The sequence below is a fragment of the Phascolarctos cinereus genome, unplaced genomic scaffold (assembly GCF_003287225.1).
Source record: "Phascolarctos cinereus isolate Bilbo 61053 unplaced genomic scaffold, phaCin_HiC Scaffold_726;HRSCAF=1367, whole genome shotgun sequence".
Taxonomy (NCBI): domain Eukaryota; kingdom Metazoa; phylum Chordata; class Mammalia; order Diprotodontia; family Phascolarctidae; genus Phascolarctos; species Phascolarctos cinereus.
Genome location: NW_027556098.1, coordinates 310854696 through 310871801, shown reverse-complemented (window position 1 = coordinate 310871801; position 17106 = coordinate 310854696). Strand labels below are relative to the sequence as shown.

At 41.3% G+C, this 17106-nt stretch overlaps 1 protein-coding gene across 1 annotated transcript; it reads left to right on the top strand.

Annotated features, from left to right (window-relative positions):
• Positions 1-325: 325 nt before the first annotated feature.
• Positions 326-12517, top strand: ZPR1 (ZPR1 zinc finger). The gene is made up of 14 exons (XM_020989708.2): positions 326-563; positions 2703-2864; positions 3129-3219; positions 3414-3484; positions 4048-4134; positions 4310-4432; positions 4785-4838; positions 5009-5075; positions 5503-5573; positions 6063-6152; positions 6708-6818; positions 10750-10836; positions 11099-11164; positions 11874-12517. Exons 1-14 carry the CDS (start codon positions 372-374, stop codon positions 12006-12008), a joined length of 1407 nt encoding a protein of 468 aa, XP_020845367.1. The 5' UTR covers positions 326-371; the 3' UTR covers positions 12009-12517.
• Positions 12518-17106: the final 4589 nt, after the last annotated feature.

Genomic DNA, 17106 nt, shown 5'->3' with positions numbered 1-17106 from the left:
AGATGGGGGAACTTCAGGGGGCATGACGGAGGTAGACGCCGGCGGTCGTAGGACAGGACCGGAGGTACAGTCGGACAAAAACGCGAAACCCCTTGGAGGGCGAATAAAAGCCGGGATCTCGACGCAGCGTGGGGCGGAGCTATTCTACCCCTTCCGCCTTCTTCCTTCACGCCCTCTTCACAGGCACTTCCGGCGGACATACGTGACATACGTAGTCCTCCCGCCTCGCCAAAAGCTTTTACGTGCTAGCGGGCCCTTTAAGAGGGGGCGGTACCTTACATACGCCCCGGAAGTTCCTGTGAAAGGGAGGTGTGGCCGTGCCCCCGGGGCGGAAGCCGGAAGCAGAGGCGGCTCGGACAAACGTGGTGGCGATGTCGGCGCTCCGGGCGCTGGATCCTGGTGTCGGGGCCGGCGTAGGGCCGGGGTCCGCGACCGCCGCCGCCTCCGGCCCTCCCGGGGGCCCCACCCTTGCTTCCGGGAATCTGTTCCATCCCATCAGCTCCGAGGATGAGGAGCAGCAGCCTACGGAGATCGAGTCCCTGTGCATGAACTGTTATGGCAACGTGAGGCCGGGGGCTGGGGGCGGCTGGGGGCCGGGGCCATGGCTAGACCTTGAAAGGAAGGTACCGTCCCTGCTCTCTCGTCCGTCTGCGCAGGGACTGACCCTGCAGTAGCTGGGGGTCTAGGTGGTGTTATGACAGAGCGGTCACAGGTGCACTTATTAAGCCCTTACTGTGTGCCACGCGCGGTGACAGCAAAGGAAGCCTGTCCTACCCAAGTAAACACAGGTCTCTACAAAACAAGTTTGGAGAGGGAGCATTAACGACAAGGGGCTTCTGGAAAGGCCTCTTCCTTCAGGAAGTGACTTTTGAGAGGAGGGAGTCAGGAATTCTTAGAGTCGGAGGTGGGCTGGGAGAAGATTTGGGGAGGGGTCCGCCAGTGCAAAGGTACAGGGATGGGACATAAAACAAGCAAAGGCTGAGTTTGGCTGGAGGACAGAGTGTATGAGGGAGAGTAATGGATAATCTGTCACCTTGGAAAGGTGGTCTGGACCCAGATGGTGAAGAGCTCAAAATTCCTAACAGAGGAGTTTGCATTTTATCCTAGAGTAGACTTTCTTAAACTTTGTTGTGTCAGGTTTTCCTTTGGCAGTCTCGTGAAGCCAGTGGACTCCTCAGAATAATATTTTTAAATACATAACCTAAAATGTATGGGACTACAAAGGAAGTACATTTTGTGGACAGGAAGACTTCAATCAGTTTAACAATGTGTAGTAACCAGTAATTTTGAAGTAGTTATAGGCATAAACAGTATTTGAGATCTGAAACAATGTAATGGGTTATTAAAATACTTGTGACTTCTGGTGACAGTCATAGGTGTTGGTAATGCCAGAATAGTTTGTTGCTTACTTTTGTAATTGAAGGAATGCTCAGTTTCAATTAGACGTTTTCTTTTCATTCAGATTCATGAACCCCATGAAATCTATCCATGGATCCTTTTTTTGAGGGGGGGCTGTCTGTGGACCCTAGGTTAAAGATTGTAGGGAACCACTGAAGCTTCTTAAATTGGGGAGTGACATGGTTGGACTCATCCTTCAGGAATATTAATTTTTCAGTTTTGTGGAGAATGGATTCGAGAGATAAGAGACTTAAGATATGGAGACTAATTAAAAGGATATTGCTACAGTCCAGGCAAGAGGATATAGAGACTTAAAAACTAGGGTATCTGTAGTGTGCGTGGAGAGGGGAAAGGATGTCAGGTGAGGTAGAGACAGAATTGACAAGACTTAGAAACTGGACATGAGGGATGTGTGTGGTGAGAGGAAAGATAACTCTTAGGCTGAGAACTTGGGTGACTACAAGAGGAATGGGTTTAATGGGAAAGATGATGAGTTTGGTTTTTAATATATTGAGTTTGACAGCCAGATTTGGGACATCTAGATGGAGATTCTGGACTGGAGTTGAAGAGAAAGGGGAGGTCTAGATGCCTAGATTGGGAGTCATCTGTACCGAGGTAATAGTTGAATCCATGAGAACTGGTAAGGTTACCAAGGAGAGTTGAATGAGAGAAGAGGGCCTAGGATAGAACTTTGGGGGAGGGGGTCCATTTTTATATCCCTCCCCACCTCATTTTACATATGAGGAAACAGGTTTAGAGAGGATCAGTGACTTGCCCAAAGTTACATAGCCAGGTCATGGGCAGAGAAATGGAAAAGCACAGGTCAGACAGGTAGGAGGACAAGCAGGGGAGAGTCTATAAGATGTGGTTGTCGGCAGGGTCAGATGTTGCAGAAAGCGCAGGCTAGATGAGCAGTAAGAAAGGGTCATTAGATTTACCAATAAAGAGATTATTGCTGATTTTGGAGAGAAGTTTCAGTCCTTTGGTGGGGTGGGGCCACAAGCCAGATTGCAAGGGGTTGAGAAGGGAGAGAGAGGTGGGTGGAAGCCGCTTACTTGAGACATTTTTTTACTCTATGACTTTTGCAGTGAAAGAGAGAAGTATTGGAGCATAACTTGAGGAGGGGTAGGGTTTAAATGCCTGTTTATTAAGATGTGGAAGAAACTAGAGATTTTAGAAGACCGTGGGGTAGGAGGTGGGAGAAGATACTGACAACTGCCTCCTAGGGGTCCCATCTGGAGATATGAAGGGATAGGACATTTGGGGAAGAAACCTCACTTTTCTTTGGGGTCTAATCCATCCAGGGAACGACTCGACTTCTGTTAACCAAGATTCCCTTCTTCAAAGAGATCATCGTAAGCTCTTTTTCCTGTGAGCATTGTGGCTGGTCCAACACAGAGATTCAATCTGCAGGCAGGATCCAGGAACAGGGTGTGCGGTATACCTTGTCTGTTAGGGTTCCTGAGGTAAGGTGGAATGGGAGGGCAGGTGCTCATGGTGAACATTGTCCTAGAAAGGTTCTTGACAGCATACCCTTCCTATTCCAACATCTCAACAGCTCAGTGCCCACTGTATCAGACCATTCCATTCCCTGCTAAATTCTCTTGACTTCTGAAGCTGTGAGTTATGTTAACTGAAATGAAGACTGGTAGGGAGCACGGTTTAGTTCCCCATCTGTGTGGGTCCCAGGGAAGAGGTGGTGTGGTCTGTGAATTTATCTCTGTGCTCAGGACATGAACCGAGAGGTGGTGAAAACAGACTGTGCCACAGCAAGGATCCCAGAGTTAGACTTTGAGATTCCTGCTTTCAGCCAAAAAGGAGGTGAGTTTGAGTGTGTGGAACTATCCCAAACAAAGGAAAACGTGTCCAATTTTTCTTAATATATTATCTGATAGATTCTGTAGTAAACATGAGAGTTTACTTCTGTGGTTAGCACTGAAGAATTAATTGTGTTAAGGTGGGAGATGAAGAAATCCAGTATAATTGACATTGCCCCCTTTGATGTTTTTCATCAGCTTTGACCACTGTTGAAGGATTAATTAGTCGTGCCATCTCTGGTTTGGAACAGGACCAACCAGCCCGCAGGGTAAGCTGTGGAGTATCAGAGTTCAGTAAACTTGAGGACTAGTTGTCCTCTTATGTGTCAGCCACAACTCTATGGTATTTAGCTTCCTGTTCGTAAAAATAGTCCCTGATTCAGTGTTGGAATTGAGCTGGGAAGCATGTGGAAGAATTCAGTGACAGCTTAAGTGCCATCTCCTCTGGGAAGCCCTTGCTTTACCTCCCAACCCTCCCAGTATTCTCTTCCTTCTCTATTTAATTTGTATTTTACTTATCTGTGTACAAGTTATATACAGAGTAGAAGGTAAGCATTTTGAAAGGAGAAATTTTAATTTTTGTCATTTTAAAACCAGTGCCTAATGTTTGCTGAATTGATTTGACTATTAGAGCAAAGCCCTTTCAAGTCTCTACCCAGCTTGGTTGTTGGATTTAAATTTTAACTTCCAGGCTCTCTCTTACTATCCTTTAGCAGTTTTGCTAGTTGTTTGTGTTTTGTTGGGCTACTCTTTTGAAGGCTTACCTAGAGTGTGTACCTGATGGAGCTTGGCACCAAGGCAGCAGAGTCTCTTATCTCTATGTTCATGATAGGCAACAGGGGAAACCATGGCTGGGAAAATTGATGAGTTTATTGCCAGGCTGAAGCAGCTGAAGCGAGTGGACTCCCCATTCACTTTTGTGAGTAGCTCTGTTACCCTGAATGGAGGGGAGCAGAAGAAGCCACCGGGATCCCATCCTTAATCTTATCCTTGTGGGCTGGAAAGAAAGGTCCCTTTTATGTGTGATAGTGGGTTGTTGGATTCTAAACCATTTTCTTCTTGGGCTTACTGTTTTCTTATTATCCACCTGATAGATCATTGATGATCCTTCAGGGAACAGTTTTGTGGAGAATCCGCATGCCCCTCGGAAAGATGATTCTCTGGTGATCACACACTACACCAGGACTCCCCAGCAGGGAGACATGTTGGGTCTCAAGGTGAATAGTGAAGAGGAGGAGGAAGAAGAATGCTTTGGGAAATAAGAAAGCACCTTATCCTTAGCAAACTCAAAGTGGTTTGAAATACCTGTACCCATTTCAGTATTGTCTGATTATGCCCTATATGCCCTATTTCAGCAGGTGTATGCATTTGAGTTTATATTCTAAAATTTCTTATTGGGGTAAGGGCAAATGATTAAGGTTACATAAGGCCATAAATAGTGTTTGTCTTCTTTGGGCTGTCATTCTGTCCCTTAGCATCTCTGTCAAACCTAGAATCTTTCCTCCTCTCTTTCTGAGTGAATGAAATGTTAATTGCAGCTCTTTGGTAATTTCATTTCTTTTGCTCCAGACTGAAGAGTCTGAAGAGAAGTCCACTGACCCTGTGGAAGATCTCAGGAATGAAGTGAGTCAAATTGAGTCCCATTGGGCAGGTGCATAGGAATGGGATTATGGGTGGGCCGGACTGATCCTTCTTAGGTTTTAGCTGACTCCCTTGGGATATAGGTGATATGTCTTTGTTCTGAGCATTCTCTGCCTTGAAAGCTCACTTTTTATCTTTACCCCCTATTCCAGGTGTTACAGTTCAACACAAACTGCCCTGAGTGCAATGCTCCTGCTACCACCAACATGAAATTAGTACGTATCTTTTGTGGGGTTGTGAGTTCCTCTATATGGCAGATGGAAGAAACCACTTAGAGGCCAGAGAAGATGTATCTCCAGAAAAGCATATGTTCTGGGCAAGGGGCATGTCTTCATGGGTTAAATTGCAGATCCTAGTCTTTGCATGCAGAGAGGGAATGCAGTCATTGACTCTTCCTCTCAGTTCCTGGATTTTTCCCATGACTTTTTTCTTCTCTGACATCTTTTGAGTCAGTTTGGTTTGGAAACCTAACCTGATGTGAAATAAGCTCTAGACAAATACACCTGTGCCCAGAGGCTTGCTCCATGAATTAACTTCTTTAGGTAACTGACCCAAGCATCTGAACATTTACCTTGTCTTTATTATTGTCCCTTCGGAGGATGACCTTACTATACAGAAGGCAGATTTCCTTAACCCCCTTTTTCAGAAATCCCCCACTTTAAAGAGGTTATCATCATGGCAACCAATTGTGAAAACTGTGGGCATCGGACTAATGAGGTAGGCTCTAAATTGCATCCTCTGCACTCTGAAGGGAGACACTGGATGAATCCATTTTCTGAAGGGACTGCTTCTGCCATTTTTCTTTTCTAGACCATTAGTGGGGGTGGGAGGGTAGGGAGGGCGGGGTTTGGTTCTCTTGTTTAGATCTGAAAGCCTAACCTCTTCTTTGGTTGATCTTGCCTGCTTGGGGGAAAGGTGATCTCTTTTTCCAGGCATTGGTAATGGGGGTGTGTGTGATCTACTCTAAAACATCCCTGGTTCTAATTGGTATAGTGCAGCCACCTCCACTTCTAGTTAGATTTTCCCTATTTCCACTCTTGGCATATGTTCTGTACTGTTCCTGGGAACCTTGAATGGGCCAGGTTGGATTTAGTTCATACCTTTATCCCTTTAGCCTTCCTTTTGGGGAAATCCTTGATTCACAAGGACCCCTTTCCTTTCTGGCTTGTGGACCCCTTCTCTTTATTGGCTGAACTTGCTGTGTAGGTGAAGTCAGGAGGAGCAGTGGAGCCCTTGGGCACCAGGATCACCCTTCATATCACTGATCCCTCAGACATGACCAGGGATATACTGAAGGTAGGCCTGATTGTGATATTTACTGTTGTTCTTTGTATCTACTTGTTGGTAAAGCTGCTTCATTCTCCTTTTCCTTGGGAGTAGGTTGGAAAAGGCAGGAATATTTTCCTTTTCTTAGAGTTGTGTTTGGAACCTCTTTCTCTGGTTTTGAAGAGGAAAGAGCTTTCCTTAAGCGTACGATCTTTGGGGTTACAGGTAGAGAAGGAATTTTAAGGCCCTGGTGAGATCAGAATCCAGAAGCTTACCCGTTTAACCTTAAACATATAATTTGTAGGGCTTCTCCTTTCTACCCTCCCATAGCAAAGTGTTTGATAGTATAGATATTATGATTATGAGAGTACATTTGCTTCTGTCTGTCCCTAGTTAAATAGACTCCATTTATTTAGGTCTGTAGCCTTTGTGGATTAGAAGAAATTGAGTGTTTGAGATTGACCTAAAACTGTCAATGCTAGCTGTTTGCCAGCAGCTACAGAATGTTTTCATGGTCAGCTCAGATATTCAGCTTTTCTATCCCTGATCTTGGTTTAAGGTTCCATGTCTTCTCTTATCCTATAGTCTGAGACGTGCAGTGTGGAAATCCCAGAACTGGAGTTTGAGCTGGGCATGGGTGCCCTCGGGGGCAAGTTTACCACGTTGGAGGGACTGCTGAAAGACATCTGTGATCTGGTAAGTCCTGTGGGCTATAAAGCCCAGCACTTGTGCTGGGAGAAGGATTGGAGGTCTCAAGACCATTTTCCCATATTCGGGAATTCCTTTGCCCTGAGCATCATTTGAGATTAGGCCTATAGACTTTTAAAAACACACCCTTTTTCTTGATGGCTTTTGTCTTAATATCACAGTCACACTTCTGTACACACACACACACACACACACACACGCACACTTTATCACTTTCATCTTAATATCAGTTATTCTCCCTTACCCAAATTGAACCTTCCCTTGTGATAAAGAAAAATAATTAAAATTTATTAATAAGTTAAAATATTTGATATACAAGCCCTCTGTGAAAATGTAAACAATTGATATACAAGCCCTCTATGAAAATGTAAACAATATTCTACCCCAGTGTTGCCCCCCCATCTCTGCTGTGTGAGCCTTTTGTGCATGTTCATTCTCTCTTCTCCAAGACCTTTGTTGGTTTTTCATTATTTTTTCATTTTCATTGCTATTTGTTGCCATTATATATATATTGTTTTCAGTTCTCTTTTTTTGCTCTAAATTCCTTATTTCTCATCTGTTACTGCAAGCAAAAATTCCATCATGTCAATTTTTTTACTTAGCATCTTTGTTTTTTTTTATTTTCTTTATCTTTTTTATTTTTCTAAGTACATGTAAAAAGTTTTTAAACATTGATTTTTTGAAAAATTTGAGTTCCAAATTATCTTTCCCTCCCTTTCCACCCACATTAAGAAGGCAAGCAATTTAACATAGATTATACATGTGAAGTCATGTTGCATATATATGTTCATATTAGCCATGTTGCAAAAGAAAACACAGACCAAAAAAAAAAAACCCCAAAACCCAAGAAAAATAAAGAAAGTAAAAGAAATGTACTTCAACCTGCATTCAGACTCTGTAAGTTCTGTAGTTCTTTCTGTGGAGGTAGAGAGCATTTTTCATCATAAGTCCTTTGGAATTATCTTGGATCATTGTATTGCTGAGAATAGCTAAGTCATATAATACTGCTTTTACTGTGTACAGTGTTCTCCTGGTTCTGCTCACTTCACTTTGTCTCAGTTCATGTAAGTCTTCCCAGATCTTTCTGAAAGCACTTTGCTCATCATTTCTTATGGCACAATAAGTATACCATCATATCATCTGCACAGAGTGATAGTTTTATTTCTTCATTGCCTAGTCTAATTCCTTCAATTTCTTTTTCTTCTCTTAATGCTATAGCTAGCATTTTTAGTAGAGAAATTCCATTTAAAATAAATTCAGAGAATTACAAAACACTTTTCACACAAATAATGTCAGATCTAAATAATTGAAAAAATATCAGTTGCTATGGGTAGGCCAAGGGAATATTACTAAAAATAACAATTCTTCCAAAATTAATTTACTTATTCAGTGTCATACAAATCACTCAGGCGAGTTTACAAGTATCATTTTCCCATATAGCAATGTAAACAGTTTATTAACCTTATTGAATTTCTTATGATTTCTTCATATTCACCTTTCTGTGCTTCTTTTGAGTGTTATATTTGAAAGTCAGATTTTCTATTCAACTCTGGTGTTTTCATCAGGAATGTTTGAAAGTCCTCTATAAATATCTGTTTTTTTCACCTGAAGGATTATACTAATTTTTGCTGGGTTGGTGATTTTTGGTTGTATTTGTAGCTCCTTTGCCTTCTGGAATATCATATTCCAAACCCTCTGATCCTTTTAGAGTGGAAGCTGCTAAATCTTGTGTTTTCCTGACTGTGACTCCATGATATTTGAATTGTTTCATTCTGGCTGCTTGCAATATTTTCTCCTTGACCTGGGAGCTCTGGAATTTGGCTATAATATTCCAGGGAGTTTTCATTTTGGGATCTCTTTCAGGAGAATGACTGGTAGATTCTTTCATTTTCTATTTTACCCTTTGGTCTTAGGATATTAGAGCAGTTTTTCTTGATAATTTCTTGAAATATGATGTCTAGACTCTTTCTTTGATCATGGCCTTCACGTAGTCTAATAATTTTTAAATTACCTGTCCTTGATCTATTTTCCAGGTCAGTTGATTTTCCATCGAGATATTTCACATTTAAAAAAATTATTGACATTTATTTATTAATGTTTTTAAGGCAATTGGGGTTAAGTGACTTGCCCAGGGTCACACAGCTAGTAAGTGTCAAGTGTTTAGTCTAAGTCCAGATTTGAACTCAGGTCCTCCTGCCTCCAGGGCTGGTGTTCTATCCACTGTGCCACCTAGCTGCCCCTAAAAATTCTTTTGACTTTGTTTTAATGTTTCTTGATGTCTCATGGAGTCATTAGCTTCAAGCTGTCCAATTCTAATTTTTAAGGAATTGTTTTCTTCAGTGAGCGTTTGTGTCTCTTTTCCCATTTGGCCAGTTGTACTTTTTTAAGGAGTTCTCTTAAGTGGATTTCTTGTGTCTCTTTTACCATTTGGCTAATTAAAATGTTATTTTCTTTAGTATCTTTTGTGCTTCTTTTATCACACTTTTATCACACTGTTCTTTCATGATTTTCTTATATCACTTTTGTTACTTTTGTTTCTTTTCCCAATATTTCCTATACCTCTGTTATTTAATTTTTAAAATCCTTTTTGAGCTCTTCTAGGAATTCTGAACTCAAGTTCTCCTGACTCCAAGGCCAGAGCTCTTTCCACTGTGCCACTTAGCTACCCCTCTTCCAGGAATTCTTGTTGGGCTTGTGACTAATTTGCATCGTTTCCTTATTGCTTTGCTTATAGCTGTTTTGACAGCTTTGTCTTCTGAGTTTGCGTCTTGCTCTTCTCTGTCACCATAGTAACTTTTTAAGATCAGGTTCTTTTTTTTGCTCATTTTCCCAACGTATTTCATGACTTAAACTTTATGTTAAAGTTAAGCTCTGCTCCTGGGGTGGTGGGAGCACTTGTCCCACATTTTAGATTTTTTGTGATGCTGCTTTGAGAGCTAGTTTTGGGGGTCTCTGAGTTTTCAGTACTTTTGAGGTGGTATGGTCTGAAGAAGAGGGGTGATCATTACTCTCCTGACCTTGTTCCTCTGTAGCGTCATGTGCTAGTCCTTTTCTTGGCCCTCAAACTGACTAATTGCCCTGCTCTTCTGCAGCCACAAGCACTAATGCTTCTTTCTGCCTTGGGGGTGAGTGACCACAGGTAGTCTTCTCTGCCCTAGAGTGGTGACCAGGGCCTTTGCTCCCTGTGGCTGCAACAGCTAGTGTATTAGCGCTCCACGTCGCCCTCAACTTTGACCTAGAACTATGTTTGAAGAGTGGAAGTGGGTCCTGAACCCAGTGCCAGCAAAGAGTCCCTCGTAATCTCTTTCTGACCAGCTGTCTGACCCCCTTCCCACTTGTGGGCTGAGAACCCTCAAAGCTGCTGCATCTGCCTCCAGGTCCTGGTGCTGGCATACGTTGGTGGGTCTGTGCTGGCCTCCAGGCCCAGCCACCATCGTGATGAGGCAGGCCTTTCCTGCTGACCTCTGTAAGTTATCTTGGACTGGAAAAATTTTTTTCCTTCCAACCATTTGTTGGTTTTGCTGCTCCAGAATTCATTTTAAGCCATTATTACATTGAGTCTGGCTCCCTTATTTTATAAATAACCAAACTGAGGTCAACAGAGATTAAGTGACTTGCCTGAGGTCACATAGCTATTAAAGGTTTGAAGTGGAATTTGAATCCAGCCCTCCTTGACTTGAGACCTGTTGTTCCATTCATTACTCCATGTTGCCCCCTGTCCTGATTTTTAATGGTATTATTTTTTATATTCAATTTCTGCGGCCTTCTAAAATGAGCTCTCCCTTTTATCTAGTTAAAAAAGAAAAAGTCATAGAATGGTTAGAGAATGAGCCAAACTTCCTGGGCACCTCTCTTAGCCATAATCAAGCTATTTCCCTAACAATTTGGGAGCCTAACCTTTGAGTTTGCGTTATTGCAGGTGACCAGGAACCCCTTTACACTGGGTGACAGCTCTCACCCTGACCGTACAGAAAAGTTGGAGGAGTTTAGCCAGAAGCTGGACCAGGTAAGGGGCTGTATTGAGATCAATACCCTTGTAAACACAGGAAGGCCTACTCATGCCCCACATCCTTTTTATATCCTGCTGGATGGGGAATGTAAAGTACCACACGATAGTTTAGTTCAGCAGTGTTAACATCCTTCTTCATTATAGCAGGGACAGTGGATATAGTTGTCCAGGAGCTACAAGAGAAAAAAATTAATGCTTTTATTTATTTTTCTTTTTTGTTGCTGCTACCTCTTTTTAACCCTTCACTTGCTGCTGTTAGATTATAGAGGGAAAAATGAATGCTCACTTCATTCTGGATGATCCAGCAGGAAACAGCTACTTACAGGTATGCTTTGCATGGCTGTGGGGTTAGGCTCTTTATGTTCAGTACTTGTAAGCCTTTTTCAAGAAATAAAAGGACTTTATTCTAGGCTAATAATGCAATGAAGGTTTGACTGTCCTCTTAGAATTAGCTCTTAGAATGAATCGAGCTCACCTGGGTGATGTTGGAGTAAAGCACAAAGAATTATGTGTATGGTACTCTTCTCATCTGCCTGTGACCATGGAGGAAGATCTAGTCCAGTGATTGGCAGCCTTTCATAGATGGCATGCTAAATCTTATTCAGTCTTAACAGGGTTTGTGAGGGTGGGGGAGGCTGTGATTTCTGCCATTCACAGGGATCTAGGAAAAGGAATAACTTAAGATTATTGATATCCCTGTGCACAGTCTAAACTATCATCTCGCACCTTAATAAGTGAACAAGATAGGAAGTTTTGCCAGTAGTAAGGAAAGAAGACCTCATGAAGGGAGTTGGGAGGTTGCCGTAGTCAATCCTCACCTATTTCTTGATTTTACTTGGGGTAGATGATGCTGTTCATTCATCTTTTCCCTGAGGTTGCTGATCTCTGATCAGCCTCAACTTAGGAAATGGACTCCTTGCATAGCAACTCTTGAGTTCCTGGAGTTTAGGGATAGTTACCTGCTTGAGCTTAGAGGTAGAGGGTCTGGGTTAGACGAAGTGCACAGCCACTGACTTTTTGTCTTTGTCTGCCAGAATGTGTATGCCCCAGAGGATGACCCAGAGATGAAGGTAGAGCGCTATAAACGCACATTTGATCAGAACGAGGAGCTGGGGCTCAATGACATGAAGACGGAGGGCTATGAGACTGGATTGGCTTCACAGCGGTAGCAGTGGGCCAAGGGGCAGGTCAGATGACAGAGCTGCCCATGGCCCCATGGTTATTTATTACTATTGTAATAGGTCAGAGGGACAGGGACGAGAGAACAGGGACTTTCTCTTGGATGGGAAGACCTGGTCTGAGTCCACGAAGCTGTGTACGCTTTCAAAACAGCTCACGATGCAAATGAACGTCTGTTGGGTTACTGACCTTATTTTGTAGGTTTTGTATTTTTGAAGAAACTTGGAAATGAACTCTTGGGCAAGTTACTACCATTTTTTCCTGTTAGAGTCTTACTTTCCTTCCCTATTTCTCCTCCTTTATATGAGGAAGGGGCTCCAAGGAGCTGCTTCTGAATAGGCTTGGAGAAATGGAGGAGTTGGGGCACAACCAGGAGTTGGCATTGTATAGATATTAATTCTAGCTTTCAAAAATGAGAGGAGCCATGTTCGGGGCGGGGCCAGAGTCTTGGGATCAGGCAGAAAAAAAGATTGCCAATAAAATTGCTGCTTTCAAACAACCTTGGTCTTGGTTTTCACCCTGTTCTTGTCATTTTCATTATGTTAAGTATGGCTTTGGCCAGGCAGCCAGGCTCAGTCGGAGTTGATAATGTAATTATCTCAGATTCTGTAGTATCTTAATTAATCTGCTCTGGATATAAACTAGCCACTTGCCTAGGGTGAGGAATGATGGAATAGCAATAACCCAAATTTATAAAGTGCCTTACAGTTTATAAAATATTTTAAACACATTTATGGAGCCTTTGCTTTTTGTCTAGTCCCAAATAATGTGGTGATAATAGAGGTTAAAATTAGGAGAAAGCATGTTTCCAGTCCATAGGCAGATGAGGCAAAACAAATGACTTTGTTAACCATGAAGCTAAATGAAGTTCCTTTGCTATTTCATTGGAAGAAATAAGATGGTTTACCTGTAATTATAAGTATAATAGATCTAGCAAGGGTAGTGGGAAGGTTTTAAGCCCCAAAGGAAGCAGGGTGAAAGGCATTTATAGCCCTCTATTCTATCCCATCTCAAGTGCACAAACATAGGCATGTACAGTTATCTTACCTGCAAAAATATGTTACTTTCACTTTGTAATATTAAAACCTGATTTCACCCACTAAAAATTTATGGTATATTATTATCTCAGCTGAGTCCTTGATGCTGTTCATTCCTACCCTTGGTGACTCCTTACAAAGTGATTGCTCTAAATGTTTTCTCTCACAACTGTACCTTCATTTTCCATTTTTATAGATGACATAGTTTTCCTACTTCACTGAAAAAATACTAGTTATCTGCCCAGTAGGTCTCTGCCCAGCTCCTGTATTCCTCAGAGGTCAACATCTTTGCTCACTCACCTCCCTTCTAGTTTAGAAGAGGTATCGCTACTCATTAAATCAAATCCCTGCTTTGTCCTTTAGATCCATTCCCTCATGTCTCCTGTAGAACCTGTTTCCAACTCAATTCACCAAGCATTTATTAAGCATCCCTTATGTGCAAGGCACACTGTGCTAAGTACTGGCTCTCCTCACCCTTCCCCGTTGCATTTTGGGTCTCTGTTGACTCCTTCCTTTCTACCTGCTAATATGTCACAGATATGAGTTGGAAGAGACCTTGGAGGGACCGATGTAACCATATTGTATTTAGCAAGATTTGTCTATAATGATAAGCCTTTTCTTGGAGATGTCAGTAAAGTAGAACCTACAGCTTTTTTTAAAAAAATTATTCTTGTTAAATGTTACTGGCATGATGCTAATCTCTTTATAGAATAACAGCCTTCACTCTAGCATGTAATCCTCTGGAAAATAGGGAAAGTGCTTCATATAAGAAAGGTGCAGTGCAGGAATGGATGGATATTAGGGTGGGGAGATTATCTGCACATTTTTCCATGCCAAAGAAACCATAATAACCAGCAGTATGGGCCTAAGAATACCATGACAGAAGGGACCTTCTAGAACCAAGGTAAAATCACTAGAACATACCCATAGAGTGTCCCTTTTAACTTTAAAAATATGGAGCAGGAAAAAACCAAGAAGAATTTTAGTACCTGGAACTGGTCTCCATTAATACACTGCACACATCAATATATTATGCAAATCAACCTTTTGAAAAAGACACTGAAGGGATCTAGATACCCCAGAAGATGATTAATTTCTTGGCTCTTAAGACTTACAGAATTGCTGCTTCTACTGTACATCCTCTAGCTGGACTTTGGAATTCTGTTGCTAGCCCTCTGCAGTCTATCATAGGACTTAAACTCATTATCTAATGATTTTTTCTTATACTAACATACATTTTTAATGTATTCTGTATTAACATATCTGTTAACATACCATAAGAGTCCTAAGAAACATTACACAAAGAAAGATCTGATTGGTTAAAAGTAATAAGTATTAACAGGTACATAACAAATCTCAACCTAGGTAAACTAGGTATGAGCTTGCAATGAACTATGGGTAACCCACCATCCTTCATAGCTGCAACCTCCACAAAGAGGAGTAAAAGAACACACGGTTTTAAAAACCTGGTAATTCATTAAACACAAGTTTTTCTCTCTAAACGGTTTTTCTCCATTGGACACAAGTGGAAAAAAAGTTTTCAGTATCAAACCCGTAACAATTTCCAAAATTGAACAGTTGTGCTACTATACAGAGGGGCTGATGTGGTACATGGCTTGACTGCCATGCTTTATTTTCTTCTTCTAAGGTTCCTTGCAGCTCTTAAGTCTATGAGCCTATCATTCTTGAGAGCAAATAGTCCCAGTTCTAGTTCTTCCTATGGCATGATCCTGAAGCCTTTCACCATTCTAGCTGGCCTTTTTATGGACTCTGACCAGTTTAAACATGTCCTTCATAAATTGTGTCCAGAATTGGATATAGTATTCCAAATGTGTTTTGACCAGGTTAGAATAGAGTGGGATGCTCACTTCCCTAGTCCTAAATGGCAGGCTCTTAATGTACCCTACATATTAACTTTTTTAGTTGCCATATAGTGTTGATTCATATTGAACTTTTAGTTCACTAAAACCTCAATTTTTTTCAATTAGACTTCTAATTCAGTTAAATTGTCATCCCCTCATCCTCCCAGACAAATGAAAAGCCTCAACTTGACCCTTTTTCTACCTTCCTTTCTCCCTTTCACTACTCACATTTTTGAAATAAGTGCCTATACTTCATGCTTCTAATTCTTCACCATCTATTTGCTCTTTAACACTTTGTTAATTTGTCTTCTTGCATCATTATTCTCTTGAATAGCTTCTACTGAAGCTTTTTTCTCCTAAAGGTTACCAACAAGCTCCAAATCAGTAAATTCCATGGAATTTTTCCATTTCCATAGTTCCATCTCTATGCAGATACCTCCCAGATTTATATATCCAGTTTCAGGCTCTCCCCCGGAATTTCAGTCCCTGATGACATTAGACATTAGAATTAGACGTTTCAAACTAGATATACCAGAGACTTCTTAAATTTAACATATCTAAAACTGAGCTGTCTTTCTCATTGCAAACTTTCTCTTGCAAGCTTGTCTATTTCTGTCAAAGAAACCGCCATTCTTCCAGCGCCTCAGGTTGAAATCTTGACATTATCCTGAACTCTTCTTTTATCTCACATATCTAATCAGTTGTCAAATCTTGCCATTTCTATATTCACGTCTGTTGCATTTGAGCCCTTCTCTCCAGTCACACAGCTGCCACCTTAGTTCAGGCACTCATCACCTTGCTGTTAGATTACCATAACAGTCTCATTCCTTCAAGTGTCTCCTCACTCTAGTCCTTCCTACCAAAATAGTTTTCCTTAAATGTAGATCTGACTGTGACTCCCTTCCTCAAACAGCTCCAGTGTCTTCTTAGTGCCTGCAGGATAGAAATATTAACTCCTCTGTTTAGCTTTAAAAACCCTTCACTTCCTGGCTCTAACCTGTCTTTCCAGTCTAATTAGACATTTCTGCTCTTCCTGAACTTTGTGAAACAGCCAAATTGGCGTTCTCTGTTCCTTACACATGACATTCCAACTCCATTTTGCATGCCTTTGTCTTGGCCATCCTGCATGATCTCTCTTCCTTTAAGATGCTGTTCAGGCACCATCTTCAAATGAAGTCTTTCCTGATTCCTCTCACTGCTAGTGCCCTCCTTCCTAAAGTACCTTCCATTCTACTATTTTGTATATATTTGTACTTATTAACTTTATATTTAAGCTGTATGTTTTGATATTTAATTCTCTTCCCCATTAGAATGTAAGTTCATTGTGAGTTGGGATTGTTTTTCATTCTTTATACTTGCATCCCCAGTGCCTAATACAGTAAGGGCTTAATAAATTCTTGCTGATTGATTAATTCCTCATTCTCCTTGACCTGTCTGCCACTTTTATACTGCTGACCAATCACTTCTGCTGTATGCTGTACTCTTGGTTTCAGAGCCTACATCTCTAAGCTGTACTTGGGAGCTAGGTGGTGTAGTGGCTAGACTGTTGGAGCTGAGCTCAAATTCTACTCAAATGCTTTATTAGCTGTGTAACCCTGGACAAGTCACTTAATCTCAGTCTCTTTCCTCATGACAATGATGGAATGATGACAGTAATAACACCTATCTTCCAGTTGCATAATGATAAAATAATATTTGTAAAGAGTTTTGTAAACCCTGAAGTGCTGTATAAACACTACTTATAATAATGATGATGATGACCTTTACACTTAAGGGTATTCCCCAAAGGTCTATTCGTGGCTCTCTTCTCATCTTTCTCCACATTTTTTCCATTGGCAATCTCATTAGCTTTCAGGGTTTCAACCATGTCATAGTCATCCATGCAGCTGATTTTTAAAAATTCACTTTAAAAATTATGAACTTACAAACCAAATAAAGGTGGGCATTTCTATACACATAGTAGAATAGAAAATAGGACTGTAAATGAAACTGAACTGCTATTATGTATAATTTATACAATAAAATAAATTGACTATGTAACTTTCAAAGCTGTCTTGTCTTTGATCTTTTTCTGGTTTTCCTACTGTTCTCATCTGTGCACTTAAAAATTCTAGTGACTCTTACTTTTTGATGGGTTACCTTGTCCCTAGCTCCTCCTCTGCCCTCCCCCAAATTGAAAAAAATAAAAA

Coding starts and splice junctions, on each gene's coding strand:
- ZPR1 (XM_020989708.2), top strand. CDS start 372: ATGTCGGCGCTCCGGGCGCTGGATCCTGGTGTCGGGGCCGGCGTAGGG. Junction 2,865..3,128: donor TGTCTGTTAGGGTTCCTGAG/GTAAGGTGGAAT, acceptor CTCTGTGCTCAG/GACATGAACCGAGAGGTGGT. Junction 3,485..4,047: donor AGGACCAACCAGCCCGCAGG/GTAAGCTGTGGA, acceptor TGTTCATGATAG/GCAACAGGGGAAACCATGGC.